The 22757-nt window shown below is 39.7% G+C and overlaps 1 protein-coding gene across 3 annotated transcripts in view; it reads right to left on the reverse strand.

Annotated features, from left to right (window-relative positions):
• Positions 1-22757, reverse strand: part of PDE1A (phosphodiesterase 1A) — a 206274-nt gene that overhangs the window by 12992 nt on the left and 170525 nt on the right. For all 3 annotated transcript variants that reach the window (XM_054723429.1, XM_054723430.1, XM_054723428.1), the window contains 6 exons: positions 19948-20073; positions 15862-15963; positions 15634-15754; positions 4880-4961; positions 2770-2887; positions 1122-1267 (listed from right to left, as the gene is read on the reverse strand). In XM_054723429.1, coding sequence (XP_054579404.1) covers positions 1122-1267; positions 2770-2887; positions 4880-4961; positions 15634-15754; positions 15862-15963; positions 19948-20073 — 695 coding nt within the window. The remainder of the gene's footprint in view (positions 1-1121; positions 1268-2769; positions 2888-4879; positions 4962-15633; positions 15755-15861; positions 15964-19947; positions 20074-22757) is intronic.

Below are 22757 nucleotides of genomic sequence, written 5' to 3' on the forward strand. Positions count from 1 at the left end.
ATCATGGACTTCTGTGGACTGTACATTTCCATGTGGAAGACATGATAAATAAGGAAGAGAATGTGAAAGTATGGATTATGGATTAGTGATATCACTGTGAAGTGACTAAACTGGGCTCTAATGGGGGAAAATAGAATAGTATTCAAGGGGGGGGGTCTCTTTGGGGTGTTTTTAGGGCCCTGCATTTGGAAAGAATGAATTCTAACTCCTGCACTTACTAATTGTGAGATTTGGAGCAAGTCACAAAACTGTCTTCTGCTTTTGTTTCCTTATCTGTAAAATAGTAATAGTATATAACTCTATATGAGAATTGTTAAATGGGTTATTAAATGCTGTGTTTTTCAAATTAAAAGTTAAAACAGACCTGCCAATCAAGAAGGAATCAGCTTTGCAGAGAGATCCAAGAGAATTCCTGGCTGAAGAAGCAAACATTGCAAAGACCCTGGGTGTTTTGAGAAACTGCCAGAGTGCACTGTGCAGGGAGTATAGAGCATGAGCCAGACATAATCATGGGCCGGGGGGGGGGGGGGGGGGGTAGGTGAGAGAAGGCAGGGGCCAGATCTGGAATTTGAAAGCTAATTTCCTGCATTAAAGTTAATGAATGATGGATATTAACTCACATACTCTGTAAATGAAATGGACTAATTTATTTGAGTCAGAAATAACTAGAGCTAGCTCCATATTTGTTTCTCAGGTCATAAATTACAGATGACTTTTCCAACTCCTGAGTGAAACTGTCAGACAAAAAAGTAACTTAGTAAAATTGAAAGAAGAAAAAAGAACCAGATACCAAATCTCTGACACTAGGTGCTACATTCCTAAGGCAACACAAAAGCCTCTGGAAGTTTTGTCAGCTTTTTATTGTCCCATTCCTTATATCCACTTCCCTGACACCCACTGACATACTTCTGCAGTCCATGTGGCATAAACAGAGCAGAATCTCTTTTTCTTTAATAGATTAACCAACTTTCTTAAGAATAATCAAAGGGTAGCTAAATTCCAAATACTACCAAGGGCTTGCATATTTTATAAAAGCATAAAACCAGGAAGGAAAAATCCAAAATCTCAGAGGAGGTAAGACAGAGAGAGAGGTGGCAGTAAGGCTTCATAAACAACTATACCTTGAGCAGCTAACTCTTTCCATCTCTCTTTGTTCTGTTGGATGATGTCAACCAGGTTGTTCTTGAAGCTCTTCAGGTCCACGCATGCAAGAGAGTAGTCTGGGGAACAGGAGCCATCGTTCACGGCGCCTTTCTTATTTGATCGTCTAAACGAATCGGCAGTGTATAAACACATGAAGGTGCTTAAGCTAACAGTAACAACCAAAGAAACCAGAATATACTGAGGTTGGGATATGGCAGTGGTCGGCAAACTCATTAGTCAGCAGAGCCAAATATCAACAGTACCACGATTGAAATTTCTTTTGAGAGCCAAATTTTTTTTTTAATATATTTTATTGATTTTTTACAGAGAGGAAGGGAGAGGGATAGAGAGCTAGAAACATCGATGAGAGAGAATCATCGACCAGCTGCCTCCTGCACACCTCCTACCAGGGATGTGCCCGCAGCCAATGTACATGCCCTTGACCGGAATCGAACCTGGGACCTTTCAGTCCGCAGACCGACGCTCTATCCATTGAGCCAAACCGGTTTCGGCTGAGAGCCAAATTTTTTAAACTTAAACTTCTTCTAACGCCACTTCTTCAAAATAGACTCGCTCAGGCCGTGGTATTTTGTGGAAGAGCCACACTCAAGGGGCCAAAGAGCTGCATGTGGCTCATGAGCCGCAGTTTGCCGACCACGGGGATATGGGATAAGGGAGCAAAGCCTGAAACACTGGACAAAACCAACTGGAGAAGCAGGATGGCAGGTGCTCGGCCCAGTGTTGAGCACCGGTTAGGGATGCTCACCTCCCTCCTTTCCTTATACCCTAGAGAAGGCCAGAGACTCTGTCAGGGATTCCCAGAGCAGCAGTTGGGGTGCTCATGTAATGTATTACAGGGTGGAGAGGCTGATGTGGGCAGCAGAAACGTGGGGTGAGCTGACTTAGTAGTGAGTCCATTGATTAACATCAACAAAAGGGCACCACACTTCTGGAGCCCTCTCCCTCCACCATTTAGTCTCCAGGCTAACCTGACTCTTTCTCAGGTAGGACATTCCCTCAGTTTCCTCCTTGGGGCAACATTTAGGGAGCCTGCTGGTGTGCTCCTAGGGAAACTTGTGTGTTCAGATGGGTAAGAATTTAGTATGATTTTTCTGCAGCTGGAAGTTTTAAATATTATCCCTTAACAAATTTATCGATGAAAAAAATCTAGTTTTGAAACAACATAAGTGGTATATATAATGGACTTTACTGTAACATGTTATATAGATTCATTGCATTCATGTCATTTAAAAGGCTTTGATAAGAGCATCTTTCAAGATATACAAGTGGGCTGTGATTGATTTGTTTGTAAGAAATCTAACACAATTAGATATGTTAGATACCCAGGATACAATACATATATCCTCAATAAAAATTCAATAATTTTATTCTCCTTGGTATTGAATACTATTCTAATATACTCCTTAATACTTTGATATTTTTTGTAACAGACATCATTTCAAAGGCATAGGCAATATAATACACAGCCACCAGGTGGCAATAATGTCCAATAATTCTTGTAAGAATTTTCCTGCCTATGTAAGAAATACTAAAATTAATCATAATTAAAAGGTTATGAAACATCACTAATATGAAAAAATGATACAAAAAAAGAAAATATCAAACCTGCTTGCTCCATAAGAATTTTCTGTTTTTGAGTCTTCCTCTATAAGAGGAATAATAATTTTCTCTGTTGTGTCTGTCAGAAGAGAAAATGTTGGCTCTACTATGAAATCAATAAAACCTGCAAAAGAAAAATTTAAAATGTTACAGTTTACTGAATTCTAAAATTAGTAATCATGAACAGTCTCTGATGCTCCTTATAACAAGTATCAACTATAATATTGGTTTGTTTAACCCTTGTGATGATGTTTAATCCAATAACACAATCTATCGGGATGGTCTAACAGCTGGGTAAAATATTCTCAGGCAGTGGAAGTGATACAATGTAAGCTTGCTAACTCAAGTATATTGGCTTTCCTACTTAATATTCAGCCTCCTACTATTGTTAACAATAAATCAGGATCTAACCAGAATTAATATATTTTCCTTTCACAATGAGAGTCATCATTACCCTTTTTGAAAGATCTTCGCTGGATTGTTCAATTTCATTATTCCCCAACAAGAAATAATATCTAAGCTTCAAAGAAATGAAATTAAAGTATTTTCTCAGACAACAGGAAGGTAACCACTTTCCCTCCTCTTACTATATTAGTCAGAGCTTTCTGCCAGTATGTTAATATTTCAGACTGCTGTTTATTATTCTCTGGATGTAAAGTGTTAGTTCATAGTGTGTGGGTGAGTTCTGTCAAATCATCTCTGGGAGACAACATTAATCTCACCACATGGACGTGTCAGAATGAATAAAGACTTTTACATTTAAAGTCCTCATCAAGACAGACGATGACACACAGAGAGAATAGGGCACTTGCCACCCAGTGTCTAGGTGGAAGAGAAGGAAACCTATTCTAAGCAAAGGTCCCCGGAGAAGGGTGGTGCTGGACATCGAGTGCTTGTTGCCTGAAACACACCTGGAGCAATGGGCTACCATCTGAATATAGGAGAGTAACCAGAGGGAGGTTTGTTTAAGTAACAGTGTCCCAAGCAATATCTATATTTGAAGTAGCCCATCCACAAGATACTTGGATTAAGTAATTCGAACTTCAAATAACTGGATGAGTCATAGAATACATGAAGGTATATTTTTAATTAAAAAAAAACCACACTTCAACAGTTTTGTGTTTTAATCTTGCCTTTGGGTCAAAGCAATGTTAATTGGCCACCCAGTTACCATTGGCTAAGGTTTTAAATGCCTGGGATATGGAGACTGTCAAATAAGAGGTCGCCTGTGCTAACATAGCCGCAATTTATATTGCAGAAATAAGTCTCAGAAACTTCCACTCTTCCCAGGTTGCCTGAGGAGGTCCTTAGCCTGCCACCCTCACACCTGCATTATAGGCACCTGTGTCATGGTATCTAGAAAAAAACGGCTGTTAGAACTTGGGTGGGAAGGGGGAAAGGTCAGAGCAAGAAGCTGTCTTACAGCTGACTCTGGCTTTGTAGGAGGTGGTGCAGGAGCAGCTGGAGAGGCAAGGCAGCCACCTAACAGTATGGAGTGGTACAAAGTCTGGCTCAGGGAATAACTACTACAAATATTTGAACTATGCAGCATAGCAATGATACGTTTTAATAATGGGTAGGACTCGAAGTCTCAAACACAAATACAAATGAAAAGAATGGATATGGCTGAGAGCAGTATCATTTTTCAAACTTATTGTTGGCTTATCTACTCGTATAAAAATTTTTTTCAAAAGAATATAAGCTAGTATATTAAGCATATTATGCAAACAGTGATAACAGAACAGCTATATTACTATTTTCACTGACTTGTCCTATATTCAAAAGATTAAATTACAGAAACCAATAATCAGCCAAAAACAACAAAAAAGGCTATCTCTTCCACGAGATTAAAGCTATCTCCTTTCTAGTAAAAGGATTACCAACAGAATAACAATTACATTTACTAACACTGATTCATTGAAATCATTTTGTGAGGACATTTTAATATTTCCCATTATTTAGCACCAATAGTTAGGTCTAAGGAATGAGCTATCATGACTATGGAATGAGGTCTTCATGGACATTGCCTCTTTGGACAACATGGTGTATCCATCTGAAAACCGACAAGCACACACGCACACACTGGCTCCCCGTGAGCCCCGATCTTCAGTATTACCTATTTGTGACTGGGCCACCATCGTTGACTTCCGATCACAAAGTGGGGAAAATGGAAGCCCTAATTCAGCTTCTTTATCTCCCTGCAGAGAGGAAGGCTCATTAGTACAGACATGGTCGGAGAAGCTAAGATAACAAGCAGTCTAGCTACGAAGCCAAAAGCCACATCTTTCATTTTTTAATTGGCACTGTGTGTTTATGATTGCGATAAAGCCAAAGCATAGTCTAAGTTTGTATAATTCTATTCCGATGGTCTGCTTTAGGAACACATTGAAAAGGAAAGAAAGAAATGAGGGTTTTCAGCATTTGGAGACTCTGCTGTGTTATTACAACCCCTTGATTATAAAGAGACACCTTGTTCTTTGGAATTTTCTGAAGTCACCATAAAATAATCATCTTAGTGTGTTATTTGGCATTTAATTAACAACCCAGCTAAGGAATTTTTCTGCTCTTTTTGTGTGTGCCCCGTGCCAAATATATCAGCAGATCGTCATTATCAAGAATTCTTAATTAGACTGCTTTTTGAAATTAAAAGTATATGAGCATTTTTAAATATCTTTCTACTTATTAACCAATTTTATTTGAATCTCCCACAGCAAGTAACAAAGAATATCTTTAACATTCTTAAATTTTGTAGGCATAATTTTATTTTAGTATTTTCTCAGAGAAAAGTTAAATGTCAAAGGTGAGTTTTTTTGTTTTTTTTTTAATTTGACCTTATTTATAGTAGATTAACTTAGTGCCTATCTTAAAGAACTCCATTTAAATGTTTGGGTTTAACATCAGAAGAGTTAATTAGATTTTCATCTCCTAAAATAAAGATGGCCGCTCTGGGTAAAACTTTATTATCACAAGGTTCATCTAATATCAGTGCTTTCCTTTGCATTTGAGGGGATGTGCTTACAAATGAAACAGAGGGAATACTCCACTTGTGCCTGTTCCCTTCAACTGTCTGGCCATTTGAAAGAAAGCTTTGGGACCTATTTTCTCCTAAACTATTGGTTGCACCTCTTCAAGGGGGACACTGGCCTTGCATCCAGCCACAAGCTGAGATACAGGGTCAGGTTCTGAAATCAAGGGACACAAAAGGGAGGGGGTCTTTCACTTGTAACAATGCAACATGTGTCTGAGGACTTCATAGCTTCCCCTCACTCTGCTCCTTTAAACAACTTTTCATCATGAACTTTACAGCATCATGTCAATGTGTCTTGTGGGCTTTAATGTTTTCTGGTGTGTTTCCTCTAAACGATGCCTCATTATATTGAAATCAGAATCGTTCAGGAAACTTTATAGTCACCAAAGAAGTAGCTCCACACAGGAGTGTTGTACCACGTCAGGACCTAAAGCAAACAGGTGATATAATTTCTGTGACCTCTCCCAGCAACGACCCTCATTCCCTCAGAGAGTAACAACATCCACAACATGTGGAATTAATATTTATACCCAGTTTAAGGGACAGATGAAAGGGAATTATTAGGACCATTAGCCTTGGAATCACAGACACAGTATGGAATCACTGCTGTTCAGCCAGCTCTTTCGGCAAATCTCATCTGTTACCTAACTTGGTAATTTTGGTTTACTCATTTTAGGAATAAAGATATAATAGTATCTACCAAATAGAATTACCCTGAGGTTATCAAGATAATGAAGGTGAAGCCTAAAGACAGGGCCTAATATTTAGTAAGCACCGCATTTTCTGGCATATAAGACGACTGGGCGTATAGAAGATTTTCCTGGGTTAAAAAGTCGTCTTATACACCGGAAAATACGGTAGTAATTAAATGTTAGCTAATAACCATAATTCATAATAGCAAAAGTATGGAACTGTGAAAATTAAAAGTATTTAGGATGCTTAGTGCATATCTGGAGGGCGTTAAACCACAGGAAAGGGGTTGGAGGTTATTTAATGTAATGGAGAGGCATTGGCTTTCCACCCTGTCTTTTTTCTACCAAGGAATTGACATAACAGGATTGGACTTTTGAAAGATTAATTTGTCAGCCGTGGGGAGGATGGCTTGAAATGAATTGAGATTGACTCTTGAGCTTCAAACCTTAAGGAAAAGGAGTCTTTGGTGCCATGTATATACATAAGACAACCTGTGTGAGGGGTAGATGTGAAGGTTATTATGGATTTGATTGTTAACATGTTGAAAATAAGGTATAAGAATAATATTATTAATAGTTCATTAAATATAAATAATGATATCACTATGGTTAAAATAGAAATAAACCTCAGGGGAAATGTGATATTGTGGATACTTATTTAATATATGCAGATACAACTGATTTGTTTTATTGGTGAAAGAGTAGCTATCTGATATTTTAATAGATATATTTTTATACTATATAAGTTATTTGTTTGACCTAACAACGAAAATTTGGACCTGATAAAGGCATTGTGATGACTTACCTTCCATGAGCTAAATTTTATAGAATGCTGGATGGCAATTGACAGATACATACAGGGTCGACCTTCCTACAGATGGAGTGAGAGATTTTATACTCTCTTTGCTTCTTGTACTCTGTAATTGATTTTGAATATAAAATTTCCAGTGTGAAGGCACACTGAATATTAAAATTCACTGATTATTTAATTTATTTATAAATATTTTAAAGTGTTCTTTATTCTTTAGGGCAAATAGAGGCTATGAGTACAAGATTAGTAGGGGGCTCTGCAGCCAGACTATGGTGGCACCAATAGGACCAGTTGGATACTAAGGGAGAAGAAAAGATATGTAAAGAGAAAGTTAGGACCCCAGAGTATAAATTTGACAAACTTCATAATTTTCCTTATTCTGTCCCTGAATAGTGAACATTTACTTTCCATCAAGATGAAATCAGGGTCAAAGCCACAGGCACTGTATGTCACCTTGTTCTCCATGGAGGTTGTGCTCTCATTTGACTGTGCTGTCTTCTGGGGGCCCAATAGGTACCTTTAAGAGCAATAGCTTACTGACTACACAAATGTTCTGAGGTTCTGACTCATACAAATGATTGGAGCAAAATTATAGGGCCATAAAGATTAATTAACCAGTGCCACTCAATTATACCACTGGCTGTCTGCAGCTGTTCCTGGGAGGAACCTGCAGGTGTGGAAGTGGAGAGAGTGGCCCCATTGACATGGAAGCACAAGGCAGCCTGAGGTGCTATGCCTGACAGCTATGCCTGTCTTAGCAATTCCCTTGGAGGCTGTCGAGATTTCTTCTTTGAAAGGCCATGACAAAGATCTAATAATTGTTTTTATGCTTTCCTACCAGCGTGAAATGCTCTGATGGCTGTCAACAAGATGTCAAATCCAGTGACTTAATGGCATATTTTTTTTCTTTTTTCTCTGAAGTCAAACAGTTTCTATAGTTCTAAAAAAATTGCAAAAGGTAGGAAAAAGTAAAGTATGAAGTCTTGAGAAACCTTTTTGTACCGAAACCCATTTTTAATCACAGATGCAACAGCAACAACAAACATGTAGCAAGCCTCTGGCCACAGGTTTTGGGGTCACGGTGAGGTCAAAAGTAGTATTTGAAGGACCTCTATTTCAATAGGGGAGTTAATTGAGATTTAAATTGAGGAGTAGGTATAATAGTTTAGCCTTCTTTGAACAACTTATTTAAGGAATTTAGGCCACCTAATTACCTTCCTGCCTTCCTCCTAAAAATGGCCCTTCTAAATTCTATAAAAGTCACCAAAACTGTTTGAATGCTTAATGATTATTACAGTTAACATTCGGTTTCAGCAAAATTTATATGATATAATTGTATTTTTTTAGTGTTATATTTTACAGAACATTAATATGCCCGATGTAATTGATGTTTCCACTTTCATGCCTCTTAAAACTATTAGCTTTGCTTTTTAAATTTTGAGTTATTATCCTGGCTCATAGCTACAGTTCTTTATGAAAATGTTTTGGTTGTGTCTCTAAATTTGTGATATTGGATCCTTAGTTGAGAATTCACTAACTAAATACATTTTTATTGTTTTGGGGAAATATAATTTATTTTTAAATAACTCTTTATACTATTTCTAGCAACACTGAAGAAAATAAAGGGGCCTGACTGCATACTATTTAGGATAAAACAATCATTTTGACCTTCCTTTCTAAACAATTTGCATTTCCAGTTCTTCATTTCTCCTTGGCTGACAAGGTAATACAAGGTAAGCTTCACACATATATCTGTGTGGGTGTTTTTTTTCATGTGTCACAAAGCAACTATTTGAAAAAGAGAAAACTTCACTTAGTCATCAGGTTCATTTAGTATGAAGTATGCACAATTTTTAATGGTAGTGATTATATATATTTTAACTTGAACTGTATTAACTTCCTGTTATCTTGCCAACCTAATATGTCTGTTCAAGAAGGGAATACGAAGTAAAAATCTGTCTTCCTTTATTAATGGTTATTTTCTTGGCTGGTACCTCCACCTCTGATCTCTCAGTAATATTGGACATAGTTGAAATGAATGGAGCACTTTCCAAATACACCCATTACAGTCAGAGGCAGAGGCCACTGTGCTGACCTGCATGGACACTCAGAGAGGGCACTACCGTGCTGATGACTCACAGGTGTGCTGTGGAAAATGCCCCGGAGATAAGGACCTGCTTTATCTTCTTTACCATCAGCTGCTTACTCAGGAGTCAGAACTAAAGAGTTTCTCAAGACGGCAAATTCTGGATACAGTTCTGATCTTTTCTTGCTATCATTTGCATTGATTTTAGAAGGTATATCTAAAATATTTACACCAAGGATTGGAGTAACATTGATGGGATTTTAAAGGATGATACAAGTAGCTTGGTCTACACTTCTGTCTTGCAAAAATGCATGGTGTTAAAAATTGTTAATGTCTATTTAAGCTATTTTGTTAGATAAGATAAATTTGGTAGACAAATTAATAAGAAATTGATCCCCAAACTCCTCTAGGTTTTTCTGAAACATTAATTCATACATACGTATGTGTATACACATGCATATATACATATAAGAATGTGTGTGCATGCATATTGTGGGTTCAGTCCTGGGTCGGGGTGCATATGGAAGGCAACCAATCGATGTTCTCTCTCACATCCATGTTTTTTTTCCCCTCTCTCTCTTTCTCTCCTTCCCTTCTCCTCTCTAAAATCAATTAGTATATCTTCAGGTGAGATTTTTTAAAATGTGTGTGTATTTACGTGTGCACACACACATGCACACATAAATTTTCTTGTTGCTGTTGATTCTAAAAATCAGTTCCTTACCTTGAGTAGTTTTTTTTTAATTTTTTTGAATTGATATCCAGTGTCTAATTTTGAATTTCAAGTCTAGTGCCATATTTTGCAGGGCAAAAATAAAATATTTCTCTTAATCAACTAATTTTTAAACCATGGTTGGGAATATGTGTGTTTTTTATTGCAGCTAGATCCTTCAAGGTTTGGCTTTAAATAACTATCATATAACAAAATATCAATGGCTTCCTAATACCTTGCTTTGGAAAAATATAAAGCTTAAAATAACTGGGAAAATAATAAGTAATACCAATTCCTCATATTTGTATTATGTCTATAAAACCTCTCACGTTTATTCTATCATTTTGTTCCTCACAACCATCCTCGCAGGAGGCAAAGTGGAATTAACACCATCTTTTAGGTAAAAAGGTGAAGACTCATATCTTCCCTACTGGACAGGTAGAAAGCTAGAACTTACACTTAGGCGTTCTGAAGCCAAGTCGAGCTATCTCTTACTTTGCATTATCAGACTTCTTATGCTGCACAATATACATAAAACACTTTCTTTGACAAGAAACACACAGTGTTTGCATTTACACTGCAGCTGAGAGGCATGCTGGGTTCTGTGCAGATCTTGGCTGATTTGCCTCAAATTCTCTAGTACAGACAGTGGCTCGCATGACACAGTATTTAGATTTTTAGTACATTCCGAAGGAATGAAGGAATACATTTTCAAATTGCTTTATAAAAGTGCTATTTGGACTGGCTGAGATGAAAAACCCTAGTCACTTGGCCACATAGTGAGAAGGGGTCTCTGAGCCCTGTGGGTTCTGCAACGTGGTGGTTTCACAGGTGGTGAGATGAGGATGAGCAAGAATGAGAAAAAACATGGGAGAACCATTGCAGTCCTGCCAATGGCTGGGACCTCTGCAGAGACACACAGATCCAGTTAAATAGCTTATGAGCAAAGCATACACTGAGGAATTTCAGATTCATTGCTGTATCTACCTCCAAAGGGCTAAATTACATGGCATGGCTAAGAATATGTAGGAACTGGGAGACTCACTTAGTTTTAACTGAATGCATAAAAGCGTTTTACCTGTTGGAGTCAAGGTCATATTTTGGCATAAGTCTTATAAACTTGTTTTGCTTATGAAAACTCACGCATTTTGACCTTTAACTCCACATTCTCGTTTTGCTACGTATGTTTCTGAAGGGGACTTGAACATCACTTACTTTAAAAAACCCAGAGACTGAGAGCTATAAGATTGCAGTATTAAATCTAAAGTCCTAAGTCAATTCATTATGATCTGAGAGGATTTTTTGTAGTTGAAGGAAAGAGGCAATGCTAGCAGAGATAGTTTGATTTTCTAATAGTCCATGTTAACATATACACTTTACTCTCCTTAGGGCTAATCATTACAGCCATCGAAGCAAACACTGTCATTTCCGGACATTTTGGGGTTACACAAATATCTATCAGTAGAGGCCCGGTGCACGAAATTTGTGCATGCAGGGGGTGGGGGTTTCCCTCAGCCTGGCCTGCACCCTCTCCAATCTGGAACCGCTCGAGGGATCAGGCCTAAACAGGCAGTCGGACATCCCTCTCATAATCCAGGACTGCTGACTCCCAACTGCTCGCCTGCCTGCCTGCCTGCCTGTTCACCCCCTAACCACTCCACTGCCAGCCTGATTGACACCTAACTGCTCCCCTGCTGGCCCGATTGCCCCTAACTACCCTCCCCTGCAGGCCTGGTCGCCCCTGACTGCCCTCCTCTGCAAGCGTGGTCTCTCCCAACTGCCCTCCCCTGCAGGCCTGGTTGCTCCCAACTGCCCTTCCCTGCAGGCCTGCTCCCCCCAACTTCCCTCCCCTGCAGGCCTGGTTGCCCCCCAAACTGCCCTCCCCTGTAGGCCTGGTCCCCCCAATTGCCCTCCCCTGCAGGCCTGGTCCCCCCCAACTGTCTTCCCATGCAGGCCTGGTCCACCCCAACTGCCCTCCCCTGCAGGCCTGGTCCCCCCCCCAACTGCCCTCCCCTACAGGCCTGGTCCCCCCAAATTCCCTCCCCTGCAGGCCTGGGTTCCCCTCAACTGTCCTCCCCTGCAGACCATCTTGTGGCGGCTATCTTGTGTCCACATGGGGGCGACCATCTTGTGCAAGGGTGTGAGGGTCAATTTGTATATTACCTCTTTATTATATAGGATTGTCTACCAAGAGTCCTGTCAAAACAAAACAAAAACCTGATGCCCTCTTCCTGTAAGTAACACAGCCTGAAAAATGCAGATTACCAAAACCAAGCATGATGTTATAACTATTCTAAAACTTGACCTTTTGTGTTGAGTATATCTTAAACATTAATATTCAGATATCTGAGTCACTGTTTACTAAGCACTGAGAATGATAAAGTAGCTAAGTAGCCTTATAGAACCATTTCCCTCTGCCCTGAAATTCAGGTGTCAAAAATCACTGCATGCTGGAAGCTTCATTATTAGTATCAGTCATCTTGCTAGAAAATTCAAAATAAGATGAACTTTAAAAACATCTGCACTCAAATCCATTGAATTCATTATTCTCATGATTCTGTCAGTTATTCTTTGTCTGGCTTGAAATCAATAAAAGACATGGATAATACAAGTCATGGTATTATTGGGAGATCTATCAGTAATTTTCAAGAGTCTCTGGGATTTAGTAGAGCTAATATTTTGGGATGAGGGGGTTTTAATCCTCATCCAAGGATATTTTTCCCATTAATTTTTAGAGAGAGTAGAAGGGAGGGGGATAGTCAGAGAGAGGGAAACATCAATGTGAGAGACACATTGATTGATTGCCTCCACATGCCCCGACTGGGCTGGGGATCAAGTCTGCAACAGGAGGTATGTTCCCTTGACTGGAATCAAACCTGCGACCCTTCAGTCTGAGGGCCAAGGTTCTAACCACTGAGCAAACAGACCAGGGCAGAGCTATTTTTTTTAACACAGTGATTTTTTGTTTTGTTTTGTTTTTAGTGTTCTTTAAGCAATTGATGAAGCATTTTTATCCTGATATACTGTTTTCTAAACTAAGGGGGGAAAATGTTCGACTCTTAACTTTATAAATTATGAACACACTTGTATAAATAACACCCAATTAAGATATAAAACATTTTCATCACCCCCAGAAAGTTCCTTTAATATCTTTCAGAAAATCCTACTCCATAAAGTCACCCATTATTTAGATTTCAGTAAGCACAGATTAATTTTACCAGTTCTTGAAAATCATATAAATGGAATCATACAATATGCATATTTTGAGATTTATTGTTTTTTTGTATGTGGTGCATTTTTTTAGTGTTGTATCATATTCCACTGTATGACTATACCATAATGTATTTACCCATTTATATCTATGATGCACATTTGGACTGTTTCTAGTATTGGGCTGTCATAACTACTATGTTATGACTAGTCCTATATAAGACATTTGATGGACATAAGCACTAATTTATCTGGGTTATACACCTATGAGTGGACATGCTGGGTCACAGGGGATATTAAGTTTGTCTTTAGTAGATGCTAACCAGCAGTGGTCCAGACGGGTTGTAACGATTCTCCCACCAGCAATGCCTGACACTTGCAGTTGTTCCACTTAATTTTAGCCATTCCAGTGAGGATGTACTGGTATCTCATCACGGTTTTAATTTATAATTCTTTGATAAGTAATGATAATGAGCATACTTGTATATACTTATTACCCATTTGTGTATTTTCTTTTATGAGGTATCTAATCAAATAGGGCTGATTTTCTTTCTATTACTGACTTGTGGGTGATCATTATGCAATCAGGGAACAAGCTCTTGGACAGGTATTTGTAGTAGAAACATGTTTTTCTCATTCTATGGCTTGCCTATTCTAATCGTGTTTTTTAAAGAGAAGTTTTAAATTGTGCTTTTGTCCTCTTAACCATATTTTTCTTTCATATATAGTGTCTTATGTGTCTTATCTAAGAAATATATCCTACCTTCAAGATTAGAGAAAGATTCTCCTGAGTTCTCCTCTAGAAACTTTATAGTTTTAGGTTTAAGCCTGTGGTCAGTCATTCTTGAGTTAATTTTATAAATGGTATTGCTAAGTCACAGGTTCCTTTTCTCTAATATATTTAATAAGTGTTGTTTCATTGACATTTAAGGAACTTCTTTTTTCCATTTAAATATTTTGATATTTTTGTAGAAAATAAAATGACCAAATAATTATGAGACTATTTCTGGAATCACTATTCTATTGTATTGGTCTATTTGCTTATTGGTCTTATGTCAACAACACACTGCTTTGGTTACTGTGGCTTTATACTATATCTTGTAATAAGGAAGTGTAAGTCCTCCAACTTTCGTAGTCTTTTTCAAAATTGTTTTAACTATTTTAGTCTCTTACATTTCCATGTAGATTTTAGCATAAGCTTTTCTTTCAACAAGGGAACCTATTATAATTTTTAATAAGGATTATGCTAAGTTTATTAATCAATTTTGGTAGAATTGATTTTTTAGCAATATTTAATCTTTCAATACATTAACATATCTCTCAATTTATACAGATCTTTAACATTTTTTTCTCAACAATATTCTCTGGGGCCCCACATGGGGCTGGCATCTGAAGTACAACCAGTCTCCTGGACCACTGAGCTCTTAACTTGTGAGATCTGATGTCAACTCCAGATGGTTAGCATCTGAATGGAAACAGAACAGACACACTATAGAAAAAAATGCATACTTGTAGCAGAGGCCACTAGCCATTCCTTGTAGCCATATCCAGGCTTGCTTTTTCACATAACAATAGATATATTTTTTAATGTAGGCCTGGGTCCACACAGCTAAAAACTGTCTTTGTCAGCTTCCCTTGCAGCTATACATACAGGACTAAATTCTAACCAAGATGTATGTAGAAGTGTCATATATTCTCCCTTTCCCCTTTTTCCTATGAAAGTTTTTTCTATCTCTAATCTGGCATTTACCTCTTTTTTTTAAAAAATATATTTTATTGATTTTTCACAGAGAGGAAGGGAGAGGGATAGAGAGCTAGAAACATCGATGAGAGAGAGACATCGACCAGCTGCCTCCTGCACACCCCCCACCGGGGGATGTGCCTGCAACCAATGTACATGCCTTGACCAGAATCGAACCTGGGACCTTCCAGTCCACAGACCGACGCTCTATCCACTGAGCCAAACCGGTTTCGGCATGGCATTTACCTCTTAATAGCCAAAAACAACTCTAATATTTTCTTTCCTTCTTTCCTTCCTTCCTTCCTTCCTTCCTTCCTTCCTTCCTTCCTTCCTTCCTTTTTTTTTTCTTTTTTCCTTAAGAGTGACATCTGAGATTCAAAACTTGACTTTCTTTAAGTTTTTATTTGTTTGTTTGTTTTTACCATGTAGGAATTTTTAATACATTTATCTGAAAAATTAATACAGTTTGCCTGGGTTCCCAAAAATGTATTGTGGCCAGTTAAGAAGTCAGCTTTGTGTCAAAAAATGAGCACATCAATATGCACAGTCACTATTTCCAACAACATTTGCACAGAGTGTGAAAGAAGTACCTGTCGGAAAAACTCCTCCATCAGGGCCATGGTCCACCGGTGGTGAAGCTGCCAGCATTTGGCCGGGTGGCTGATGTCTGCTGCGTGGAGAATCAGGGACATGGTCTTGGCTCTGTCGGTCCTGCCAAACCAAGGACATATTCAAATTATCAGAACAAAATAACCAATTACAGTTCTTTCTAAGTGCAAGCCCATGGAACTGTAACATCACAAAAGAAAATTACCTACCCTTCAGGCTGCTGCAAACTGTTTCTTATATTTTTAATTTGCTGGAAGTGACCGGACATGTCTGTAGACAAAACCATTTCAATCACTAGGTTCCGAAGATCCCTGTGGAGTTATCAAAAGGAAAATGTTCATTTGGCCCTTTACTGTTCTGAAGAGGAACATTTCCTTAAACATCACTGATCACATTTATTTATTTTTAATGGATATAAGCACAAAAGAAGCTACCTTTTTAATGTAAATGTGCTTATAAAAGCTATTATTTTAAACATTTAAGGATTTAGGAAGTTGCCAGCAGAGTGATCTGTGAATGATGCTGTTTAACATCATCCCCTTGGAGATGCTTGCTCCTCCCACTCCTGCAATCCTCCCCCGCTCATAAATCTTAAATGTTGTTTTTCTATCTGAAAGGATCCTAACCAATTTGAAAGAAAACCTATTCTAAATGCAGTATATACTATAATAAAATCACCACTATTTATATAGTGGTGTTCTGGTTGATACATATATTTAATCTTTATAACAACCCGGTCAGGGGGGTATTATTATTTTCTACCAGAAGAGATTGAATCCTCTGTCCAGTCACACACATATAACATAGCAGAGATAAGATTCAACCCCAAGAGTTCCCACTCCCAAAGCTGGTGCTTGGACCACTCCACTGTGCCAACCTCCCATCTTAGAACCCAGGAAAACCAAGACTCATTTACATGTCATGAGCTATCAGTACTACTGAAATTTTAGTCAAGACACTGTAAATATGATGACCATGTCACAAACCTACACATGAATAACTCATTCTCACACTAAGTAAAAAGTTAAGTTGCCCAGCAAAGGCTTGCATCTTCCATAATTCATTGCTTGCTCAGTACAGATAAGTAAAATACAGAGTGGGGCAAAAGAAGGTTTACAGTTGTGAGTGTGCAAAACACAGAGTTTATTCTTGTATTATTATTTACTAACTAGAGGCCTGGTGCACGAAATTCATGCACGGGGGTGGGGGGTGGGGGGGCTGTTCCTCAGCCCAGCCTGCACCCTCTCCAATCTGGGACCCCTTGAAGGATGTCCTACTGCGATCAGGCCTAAACTGGCAGTCGGACATCCCTCTCACAATCCGGGACTGCTGGCTCCAGCCGCTCACCTGCCTGCCTGCCTACCTGATTGCCCCTAACCACTCTGCCTGCCGACCTGCTTGCCCCCATATGCCCCCCTGATGCCGGCCTGCTCACCCCCAAATGCCCCCCTACTGGCCTGCTCACTCCAAACTCCCCCCCCCTGCTGTCCTGATCACCTCCAACTGACCCCCACTGACGGCCTGCTTACCCTCAACTGGCCCCCCTGATCATCTGCTCACCCCCAACATCCCCTGCCGTCCCATCATGGCCTGATCACCCCTTGGCATCCGAGTCCCTCCTTTTTTTCTTTTTCTTTTTTGTTTTTGCTCAGCACCTCCTTGAGCAGAGGCCAGGGCTGGCTGAAAGCAAGTATCTAGGATTTATTTATCTTCTATAATGGAAACTTTGTAGCCTTTAGCGGAGGCCAGGGCCAGCCAGGGCGGGTGGGAAGCTTGGCTTCCTCCATCGCTGGGGACAACCCAAGCCTCCTGCTCTCTCCAGCTCCGTGGCCACTGCCATTTTTGTTGGGATTTATTTATCTTCTATAATTGAAACTTTGTAGCCTTGAGTGGAGGCCAGGGCGGGCAGGAAGCTTGGCTTCCTCCATTGCCAAGGCAACCCAAGCCTCCTGCTTGCTCCAGCTCCATGGCCTGCCGCCATCTTGGTTGGGTTAATTTGCATACTCACTCCTGACTGGCTGGTGGGCGTGGCTTGGTGTAGCGGAGTGATGGTTAATTTGCATGTTTCTCTTTTATTAGTGTAGGTTATTGGATTATTTTCCATACAAAAAACTGTAAGTAAGCCACCTGAAGATGGTCTGATCAAATTATTTGTTTTTAAAAACAATCACACATCAGAGGTTCTTGCTGAAAATTATGGACTATCCACTTAAAAATAGTTCTTTCTCTCTTGTTGTCTTTGATGCTCTTGCTCCCTGTGCTCTTTTGCTCCATGAACTGCACTTGCCTTTCTCTCCCCATAGCCATGTGGTCTTAGAAGCCACATAAAGGATGCTGGACTGGACTGAGCTTTAATATGGAGTGGAGACTCGGGCAGTGGCCTTATTCTTGCCCTACTGAAGAGAAGACTGGGCTTTTTCCATGGCGGGATGGAGGGAAATGGACATTGTAAACCCAGGGGTTTAATTCCACAGACATAACAATTACTCATCCTCCTGTGTGAGTCTCAGGAAATTCATTGCAACATCACAAGAACTCCACTTCCACAGGTAACCAATGGGGATACTGAGGGCACCCCACTAATACTTCTACCTTTGCCCTTCTATTCTCCAGGTAGCCCAGCAGTGGTCACTTTTACGTCTTTTTATAATTAGATCCTGGCCTTCCTAGGCTGGAAACCCTCATGGGCTATTGTTTCCTGCAGAATAAAATAGGTTCCCAAAACAAAATGCCTCCTCCCTGCTCACCTTACCCACTCCCCGCCCTCCCTGCCGCCCACCCCCTCCCCCCGCCCCCATCTTATAGTTGTTTCTAAGTTGCAAAAGTAGGCTTGAAGAACCAGGAACTTCAATGCTTGGAAAAGTAACCATGGTAAATTAGGGCTGTTTTAAACCTGAAAGTGACCTTTCATTAATTATTAATTAATTAACTTATTTATTTAAAGGCAGTTCTTGAGCCTAGGTCACTTCTTTTCTTTGGACACTTTTCTGTACCTTGATTTAAAGAGAAAAAAAAAAACAACACAAAACACCTTAGATATTTGCATTTGAACGGGAAGCTTTACAACCCATTAACTGGCTTTTAACCAAAAAAAAAGCTTTTTCTTTTCTTTTTCCTTTTTTTTGTATAAGTAAGTTCTATTGAATATTAGGGACCTACTTACACTAAAAAAAAATTCTATGTTTATCTGAAATTCATATTTAAACTGGATATCCTTTATTTTTATTAGCTAAACCTGGCAATCCTAGGGGATGAGCATGACCAAGATTAAGAAGAGAGAAGAAAAAGTCTGCTGAGTACAGGGGTGCACCTTGCTGTTTTTCCCTCCAAGGCCACACATATCACCATTCCATTTATATATATATATATATATATATATATACTAGCATTCCCATTGCAGGAAAAATCCTGCAATAGGGTTTCCTGCTGCACTCTACCCTGCCCCGCCTGCTCTCCTCCCTTGTCCCCCCCCCCGCCTTCTCCGCCAGCCCCCCTGCTTTTCTCCCTTCTCCACCAGCCTGCCCGCTCTCCTTCCTTCTCCCCTGGCCCCGCCTCCACTCCTCCCTTCTCCCCCAGGCCCCGCCTCCGCTCCTCCCTTCTCCTCCCCACCCCGCTTGCTTTCTACGCTGTCTTGATATGCAAATTAGCAGCCATCTTTGTTGGGATAATTTGCATACTTGTCCTGATTGGTTGGTGGGTGTGGCTTGGTTGGTGGGCATGGCTTGGGCATAGTGAAGGTGTGGTCAATTTGCATATTTGTCTATTATTAGGTAGGAGATATATATATATATATATATATATATATATATATATATATATATATGCAGACAAATGTTTTGGAGAAACATGTAAGATTTGCTGCACCCAGGCTATTTTAGTATATTTGTTATGTTTTCCCCTGAATAGTGAATTCTTAAAAATAAAGCTGAATTCCACATATAGAAAGTAATATATGAAGGAATTAGTATGACACTAAAATTTTAAACTTAGGTAGGACCATATTCCAGAGAGTATGTAACTATGAATCTTAAAGTCTTTGTTTTATGGTGTGCCATTTCATGGACTGGCTCCAATGCATATAGACATTGAATTGGCCTGGAAATAATTCATCTCCACTGAACAGAGCTTGGCTCCTGAACAAAGTATTCCAGGTCTCATCTCAGCATCAGCCAATCAAGGGGAATTGTTTATTGTCTGAGTAAGGAATTAACTTTCATCTGTTTTCTTCATCTTAAGTCACATAATTTAACTTTTTCCTGTAATTAAATTTCCTCTAGGTTTCCTCTTAAACTCACCTCCAGTCATCTTTGGATAAATTTATCAAGACATTCATTTCCTCTTCTTGCATAAGTCGATAAGCTGCACTCACATGGTGATTTTCAAGGACGGATCGGTCGTTATACAAAATGGCAACATCTGACCTAAGAATGACAAAGAAAATGCCTACTAGAGGATTTCTCTAGACTTCATGAGTGACTAATAAAAATACTCAAGTCACAAGACATCTCATCAATAAAAACCCTATAATCAAACATCTAAATTTATGGAAGTCTTAGTTCCCTTTTTAAAAAAATGACAATTTTTTAAGAAAGTAAACTTTATTTTTAGCAATTTTAAGTCCACAGAAAAATGAAGCAGAAGATACAGGGATCTGCCATATACTCTCTGTCCCACATATGCATAACCTAACCCATTACCAACATTCCCCACCAGAGTGCTGCATCTGTTATAACTGACGAATCTACAATGGTTCATCATTGTCACCCAGAGTCCATAGTTTTATATTAGGGTCCACTCTTGATATTGTACATTTTATGAGTTTGGATAAATATATTATCACATGTATCTGTATACTTTTTGTTTCTTTGTGTGTGTGTGTGTGTGTGTGTGTGTGTGTGTGTATGTTATTGACTTAGTCAGGACTTCCAGTATGATGTTGAAAAGCAGCAATGACAGGGGAAATCTTTGCCTTGTTCCTCATCTTAGTGGGAAAGCTTCAAGTTCCTCACTATTAAGGATGACGTGAGCTATAGGTTTTTTTGTAGTTATTCTTTGTCAAGTGGATGAACTTCCTCTCTATTCCCAGTTTATTGAGCATTCTTATCATGAGTGGGTGTTGAGTTTTGTTAAATCCTTTTCCTCATCTATTGGTCATGTGACTATTAGACAATAGTCACATAGACATGGTCATGTGACTATTCTCTTTTAGCCTATTGATAAGATAGATTACCTTAACTAATTTTCAAATATTGAACTTGGGATAAACCCCACTTGATCTTGGTACTAAACAACATAGTTTAAATTTATAGCTTCTCCTTTCTATTTGAAATCCAGATACCTGTGAGATAACCTAGATATGCTGAAAAGAGAAAAAAATTACCTAACATTCTCATTCACACAGTGAATAAATCAGCCTCTTTGTACTCCTTCCAGATAGTTGATTACCACCCCTAACCTCTGGAACTGAAATTACTTTGGGTAGAGGGCAGAGGGGAATGATGAAAATAATTTGGTCTATTTACGATTCTAATTTTTCTTCCTTATAATGTTACTAGAGGCCCGGTGCACGAAATTCGTGCACTGGGGAAGGTGTCCCTCAGCCCAGCTTGCACCCTCTCTAATATGGGACTCCTCGGGGGATGTCCAACTGCAGGATTAGGCCCGATTCCTGTGGAATCGGGCCTAATCCTGCAGTTGGACATTCTTCTCACAATCTGGGACTGCTGGCTCCTAACCGCTCACCTACCTGCCTGATTGCCCCCTAACTGCTTCCTTGCTGGCCTGATTGACCCCTAACTGCTCCTCTGCAGGCCTGATTGCCCCCAAATACCCTCCCCTGCTGGCCTGATCACCCCCAAGGCTTTTATTAGTATAGATATGACCCTGCACAGAAAATTTTACTAACCCTGCTTTACAATAAGGGCTTGACGATTGAATCATTAGGACCAGACACAAAGATTTCCTTTCTTTGAATAGTGGAGGGAATACTTATCTTGTCTTTAAGTTTCCCGGAAATTAAAATGAGATAATGACTTAGAAAAGTATAAAAGCATCACATAAAGACAACTGTCTTTTTAATGAAGTGGCAAAATGAAAAACACTTTTTATTCTCCCCTTCCTTCCTTTACAGCTTTTATTTAAACTTTGAAATTTATAAAAATTTCACTCCAATTTTCATTTCTTTACATTCAACATTATTTTGTATTGGTTTCAGGTTTTATATTAGTTACAGAATAGTGGTTAGACAATCATATACTTTACAAAGTGTTCCCCTATATTTCTAGTACCCACCTGGCATCATACAATCATTACAACACTACTGACTATATTCCCTATTTAAGTGACAATGGGTTTACAGGTTCCTTTCAATCTTTCTTTTGTGTTTTTTTGTCCTTACTTTTCTTTCTCACTTCTTTCCTCATTTTCTTTATATAGTATCTCAATTGGCCATCAAAGATCAGTGAAGGCACTGGGACACGCTTCATCCATTTTACAGACCAGGAAACTGAGGCCAATTCCAGTTGGCTGTGGAACTTGACTCAGGAAGCCCTCAGAGCACACAGGAAGCCCTCAGAGCCATGCTCTTTTTGCTTCCTAAGGGGCAGCGGCCCAGCAAACAGAACAAACCTTCCAGTCAGGCTTCCGAGCCTCTTTCTCAAGCACCTCTTCATTGCGGATGCTCCACATTCTTTCCTCTCCCCCCATTATTTACTGCCCCCCCTTCTCCGAAGCAGGTGGAAGGCTTCCCACTCACTGCCTAGGCATGCTCTGCTATGGGGCAGGGTGTAGCAAGCTTGCTTTTGGGTGAAGGCAGGAGCAGCAGTCACTGCCTCTGAAGTGTGAAGGCCGCCTGAGCGAGGCCCATTAGCACTGGGAGCTTCTCTGAATCACGTCAGTCAGTCCAGTACCCTGCAGTGCAGCACCCCTTCACTGAGGTGGCTCCATCCCTCAACCCCCGCCTCAGGGGTGAGGGTCCTTGCCCCTCTGCCAGGAGTCCTTCCATGCCCCTTGACCCCTGGCTGGGCCCACCCACATCTTGGGGGCACTGCAGAACCTCCCTCTCTCTGCAGATGAAGCAGATCCCTGCCCTAGGTCTCCGCAAAGC

This window comes from Eptesicus fuscus, chromosome 11 (assembly GCF_027574615.1).
Source record: "Eptesicus fuscus isolate TK198812 chromosome 11, DD_ASM_mEF_20220401, whole genome shotgun sequence".
Classification (NCBI taxonomy): domain Eukaryota; kingdom Metazoa; phylum Chordata; class Mammalia; order Chiroptera; family Vespertilionidae; genus Eptesicus; species Eptesicus fuscus.